The sequence below is a fragment of the Chelmon rostratus genome, chromosome 7 (assembly GCF_017976325.1).
Source record: "Chelmon rostratus isolate fCheRos1 chromosome 7, fCheRos1.pri, whole genome shotgun sequence".
NCBI classification, from domain to species: Eukaryota; Metazoa; Chordata; class Actinopteri; order Chaetodontiformes; family Chaetodontidae; genus Chelmon; species Chelmon rostratus.
In genome coordinates this window covers 13962452-13968935 of record NC_055664.1, presented here as the reverse complement: position 1 = coordinate 13968935, position 6484 = coordinate 13962452, and the positions used below count along the sequence as shown (strand labels likewise).

Sequence of the window (6484 nt, the reverse complement as noted above, 5' to 3'; positions counted from 1 at the left end):
TGTTAAGAAACATGCATAAAACAGGTTGATGGAAATGCAATTTCCGGCTCACAATGTACAAAACTGAACTGAACTATGTGACTTCACTGTCTGGGATCCCGTGCGGCATATAAAGTGCATTTTCCTGTTGGTACAAATGGCCTCAGAAGATTTGAAAAAAACATCTCACACAAATATACCACAAGAAGACGCACACGAAGTACAGTGTACAGCCAAGCACGAGTGCACAAGCCATTTTTTTATGCTTGTCTGTGCTTGAAATGAGCTTGTCTGGGTTGCTGAATTTGTGTAATTGAATTGATGTAATTTACAAAGACAGATTCACCCCAAGCCACTTATGTGTCTCCAATGTCACAGCACACCAAGCTGTTAACTGTTGACCCCTATTGTACTCAGTGGCTTTTGGAGCAATTACTACCGCATGAGAAGGCCCCTTAAATAGTCCCTGTTTGGGCCTTTGTGTGTATGCTACGAGCAAGAAAATGACTGTACATGTATGTGCTCTACGTGTACATGTGAGTATGTGGGCATGTGTATGTGCAACAGGGCTGCTTTAGAGCAGTATGTGGCTCTTTCATACACAGCACAGACCACTTGAGGAGATTTTCCCTGAGGTTTATTGAGTCCAGCTGTCAGCACAGAGAGTGAAAGGCAAAGTCATTTTAAACAAAGGCGAAACAAAGAGGAAAATACATACTTTTTATATATTTTTTATATTTTATATCTATCTAACACGTTACCCACAGCTTGCAAGTTGGTGTGTTTTATATATCCATCCAAGATGAATTTGCCTGCAGCGTTTCTGCTTATTGTGTACAATTCTTTACGCATCCACTTCCAGTCTGTCTAAACAGGTGTGTGGCATAGAAAAACAGTTCAACGAACACTTTAATGTCACTACAGCCCCAAAAATAAATATGGCTGTTACTTTCCCCCCAAAGGCTTCACACACAGATATACATACACATATACATACACACACACACGTCTGAATGGATGACTAACTTCCAAAAGCTGCTCCTTTTCTGCTTTCACTGCGCACAAATGTGGTTTGCGGGTGAGGGAACACACACATAGCGAAAATGATCAACAAAAATCTGTTACATAGGACATACATACATTAGCAACAGCTCACTCAGCCAACGTTGCCGCGTCTCTCATATGCAATGACATCCTATGTGGAAAGTATTATCACTGATTATCACTGAATAGTGTTACACACAAAAGATATGAAGACGCATTTTTGCAGAATACTAAAAATTAAATAAAAAGACAATTTTAAGCTTAATTATGCTTCATCCATTCAAGTTGGTCACTTCACTGTAAAAGATGAGTTACATGTTTCTTAAGATACAGTACAAGCAGCTGTGCCGCTTATTTACTCAGTGCTGTTTAGGACACTGATTATGTAAACGCAGTCGTTACATGTTTTATTGTACAGAGCATTTCTTTTTCAAAGCTTTTGCAGCTGCTGGTGTCAACAGTCCTACTATAGCCCCCGCAACTCCACCCACCAGAGCTCCCAAACCTATGCAAACTGGACCTCCTACAGCTCCAGCAGCAGCCCCGATTGCAACACCCACTTCAGCGCTTGTTATGATCAGGCCAGCTTCAACAAATTTGTTTTTCTTCTCTGCCTTTTCTCTTGATTTTCTTTCATAGCTATCATGGAGATCCTTCAGCTTTGCCTGCAGCTGTTCTCCTTTAAATTTGGCCCTCAGTTTTTCTTCTTCTCTGCATTTTTGCTGAGTATTAGCCTTCATGATCTGCTCTGCTCGCTCTTGGATCGCTCTCTCAGCCTCCTGGAACATGTCAATTGTGTAAAATGCTCCTCCATTTTCAAAGACCATTCTTTTTATCTTTGCAAGCAGCTGACGTACCTGACTGTCATGAGGAACTGTGTTATTGAAGACATGATAACGCCTGTTACACTTTGCAATCAAATGGTTAAGTTGATCACTCTTACTAAAAAATTCTTCAATTCTTCTGTGTCCCAGTTGGTCACCATGAGTGAAGAGAACCATGGAGTAATCTGCAGCTTTTTCACCGAACACCATCTGCAGCAGTTCAACAGTTTTCTGTTCGTCCTCTGTGAATCTGCCCAAAGTGATCACAATCAGGAACACGTGGGGACCCGGGGCGGCGAGAGAGATGCACTCTTTCAGCTTTCTGATCACTTCGTCCTCTTTGTACTTTGTCTCATAAATCCCTGGTGTGTCAATGACCGCCACCCTGCGTCCATCCACCACTCCTCTGGCCTTCTCACACTCTGACGTCACACAGCATGGAGAGAGGTCGGACACAAAAGCCTTTCGATTTAGGATGGTGTTTCCCGATGCACTCTTCCCATTTCCTGTCTTTCCGAGCAGCACCATTCGAATTTCTTCATGTCGAGCAAAATCTACAAAACAGGATGGAAAATGCTTTTTTTAAGTAGTTGTTTCGTTGCAGTGAGCTATTCAATATGCTTCTAATAACAGCCACTGTATCACTTTTGCAGACTGTATAATGTATTGGCCGTTTACTGTTAACACTGTGCTCCTGTAGATAAGTGACTTTGCTTGATAAAAGGTGTCGGCCTGTGCCATCTAGCTCAGCTCTGTCCAACATTCAGAAATATGCCTTCCAACCTGTGGCAGCCGGTCACAGGTTGCCGCCTAGATGGAGGCGACACCTGACCCCGCCTCCATCTAGTCCAATTAAATGGGTGTAGATGAGGATGGCATGGTAGGTTGAGCTGTAGGGTGTTGCCACTTTTTAAATGCAATACTGCATATTTGCATTGTTGTAACTATCACAGACAAACTAGACCTATTAAGCAGAAATGCAGAATTTGAAAACTATGTCAAGACAACATTCAGCGTTTATGTTGAGTTTAATTGTTAAATATTTATTTAACGTTTTTCCCAGTCCAGGGGTTGTTTTTTTTTTCTTAGAGAATCCTTCTCCTTGGTGGGAAAATGATGTAGCAATGCTGAGCTGTTGGGTGGAGTGTTTGCTGTGCTGCTTTTCAATTGTTGAGTTGTTGACAGCAGAAACCCTCAGTGCCTGCAGCCCAAAAGCTCACTAATTGACGTGGCACTCTAAGTCACACTGCATCTTAACAATAATTTGCAATAGGTGTTTGCTATTGTCTTGTGGTCCATCAGTAAGTATATTTAAGGCACCCATGGTTTATAGTTTTGGCAATAGTTAAAGCGCATAATTCCTTCTGATTTGCTTGTGTTTTAGTCATTTGCCACATTTTTTCTAAATATGATGTAGTCTATGTGGATGTCAAAGTGGTGAAGATGTTCAGTTTTCTTCATTTGCTTTTTGTCATGTTTTGTCTACGTGCACGTTTTCTTATGTTTAAACCTGGACTAGTTGTCTTTTGCAATTCGGTACAGATATATTTAGTCTACAATGAGCAAGGATGAAATTAAGAAGGAACAATCATAAATTAAAGCAGGCATATAGTATATAATGGTCTGAACAATGCATGTGTGTTGGATAGCCAACACATACATGTGACCAAACTTCTTCAAATCAGATTAAGATTAAAATCTCTTTTCTAGTAGACGTGATGCCTGTTTTAGAAGACGGCAAAACACTACTGCACACACTTACTGTAACAATAAACAACACAACACAAACAAAATAAACATACAGATTACTGTATATAATTGACATCAGATCATGGTGTGGAGTTTCAAAGAAAATATGTATCATAACATCTTAAAATAATTCAAAATGATCTATGTTGATGATTACATACTTACTTTTCTACAATCTAGTGCTGATATATTTATCCCACATCAGGCATTTAAAGAGTGACAAACAAAAGGAACAATCAAACATTTAAAACACAAATAAAATTTAATAATCGAAAGACTAAAATAGTCAAGAAAATACAGTTTACCTCTGTTCCTTGTTGCTGTATTTCTCTGGCTTTGCCTCCGAACACAGTAGGCCATGGTTTTACAGATGTGGAGTTCACAAAAATCTAAATAATAAAGTTCTGTGGTCCCGGGAGGAAAATGGGAACTGATGCTTTCTGAAGTCATTCACAACTATTATCGTGCCCTTCAGTGTTTAGTTGGCAGTTTTCCCTCACCTTTGTTTAAAGGTTAGAACTCAAGTTCAATCACATTCCAGAGAAACAGGAAGTAAATGAGGTGCCAACAGTACATTACCAGCAAATACATGCTGCTGGAAAATTGCGAGGAGGTGTGGAAAATCTTTTGCACCACCCAGAAGAGGATAATTGGCATTTCTGGGAACTCTCAGCATTTCTTATTAAACAGACATTTAAATATTTTAAATATATGTTGCATATACAGATGAAGTCCTCTTTAAGTCCATTGTCACTCGCTGTTAAGTCTTGTGTTGCCAGGTCTCTTTCTCAGGATGAAATGCAGATGAACAAACAAAGCAACATCTCTTCAGGCTGATGTGCACAGCTGATCAACAGATCTTACAACTTGTATCAGGAATAGCAAGCTGAACATGAACCCGTTTCCTACCTTGGGAAAGCACACTTCAAACCAAACTTGATTGCTGTTGAAGTGCACCATAAAGCTGTGTTGTCGTCACTTGCTTACAGTCTTTAAAGACAAACACTTTGCAGCCACAGTAGTGGCCCTGTTAAGATGTGCTTTTGGCACAACATTGCTTTGAGCTAAATACTAACATGCTAGCATTAGTCAGGTATAATTTTTACCATGTTCACCTTCTAAGTTTAGCCTGCTAGCATGCTAAGATTTGCTAATTGGCACTAAACACAAAATCGCTGAGGCTGATGGGAATGTCATTAGTTCAGCAGGTATGTGGTTAGAATTGGACAAATCAAAAGTTTGACAACATGGTGTAAAATTGGAAGATCTTTGTTTAGATATTTACTTATGCTAACCTCATGGTGGCAAAGACAGAGGATCACCAAAATCATTAAGATTCATCCTCTGGGAACCATGAATGTCTGTACAAACTGTCATGTCAAACCATCTAATAGTTGTAGAGATATTTCAGTGTGGACCACACTGGTAGACCAACAACCAACATTACCACCCCCAGAGCTATGCTGCTAGCATTCCTATAAATGACCCCACCCAATCATTTACCTGCCTGTTTCTATTTTTGGATGACCAGGCTATAGGGTATAATTACCATAGTCAGCATTGGCAAAAATTGCAGTGTTCCAAACACAGGTACTGCTTTCAGATCACAAACATGGTTTCTCTTAGACCAGGCATGGGCAAACTACGGCCCGAGGGCCATATGCGGCCCGTTACAAAATTTAATCCGGCCCGCCGAACTTGAACAAATTATATCAATAAACCTTCTTAATGTTTTATTTTCCCTGCAATTCTGGCTTTTTCCCAATAGATGGTGCACTCTAGATACATTGAGCTTTGTTGAGGTGAAGCGTATTACTCCACGTTTGCGATTTACTCTTCGACCCTCAGCCCTTCTGTAAAGATGAGCGGAGCTAAGAATGTCCAGTTTTTAATAAGGAGTGGACAACTAAATATTTTTGACTGAACACCGATCAGACGGTGTTTAAAGACTATGATACAGCAAGAAAACTGACTCCAGACTTTGATGCGCTGGATAAAAAGGGAGACCAACAACACTGTTCCCACTGAAATTAAAAGTACGTTTCTCCGTTGTGTTATGTAAAAAATGCATTTGAAACTAATTTGTTCTGTCTGTTAAGGGATGCACATATGTGGTGCTCAGGTGCACGTACGTTCTCAAAACCAAGTGCGCAAATGCAGCGCGATCAAATATAACGCGCTCCACATACTGGCGCGTTGTCACTGTTCCGTCCTCGCGCTGCTCATTGTTGAGTTTTGGCATTAGGGATGATTGAATAGAAGGAGAGGACAAGTAGACCTGCATCTCCTATCGTTTTTTAAATGAAGACAGTCAGGAGGAGACTGATGATGATAATATCCTTAAGGATAACACAACTTTCAGTGCTTTAAAATAATAAAAAGAGTAATTTCAATAAATAGCTCAGTTCTGTGGGACTTCAAAGACAGATATTTAGTTGTAATGCTTTTGTTCATTTTCAATTGAAATTAAAGCACATGTGTTCTACATATCTCATGATATTTTATTTTCTCTTATGAGGTGGATTACCAAAACACTCCATCCATCTGCTCCTGGTCTGGCCCCCCAGTCAAATTTTAGAACCCTTTGTGGCCCACAAGTGAAAAAGTTTGCCCACCCCTGTCTTAGACTGTTTAAATGCAGCTTCAGTTCAGAGGGAATTGTAGTTTCATGCACAAAGCCCTCTTCCTCCTATAATGTCAAACCACCTCTCTTCTCCCTCAGAGACAATATTTCCCAGGAAATCCAATCTAGTGTCACATAGTATAAAATGCAGAGTAGTGACATAAATGGTTGCTCTTCTCACCTGCATAATTGTTTGTTGTAATTATACACCTGTCTCAAAATGTATGTGACAAAAAACTTTTCACTTAAACTGTACTGATCATAT

The 6484-nt window shown here is 40.0% G+C and overlaps 1 protein-coding gene across 1 annotated transcript; it reads right to left on the bottom strand.

The window, feature by feature from the left end:
* Positions 1-650: 650 nt before the first annotated feature.
* On the bottom strand, positions 651-4069 carry LOC121609495 (GTPase IMAP family member 9-like). Its single transcript, XM_041941143.1, has 2 exons — positions 3902-4069; positions 651-2401 (listed from the first exon to the last, which is right to left on the bottom strand). Exons 1-2 carry the CDS (start codon positions 4044-4046, stop codon positions 1431-1433), a joined length of 1116 nt encoding a protein of 371 aa, XP_041797077.1. The 5' UTR covers positions 4047-4069; the 3' UTR covers positions 651-1430.
* Between the last annotated feature and the right edge of the window lie 2415 nt (positions 4070-6484).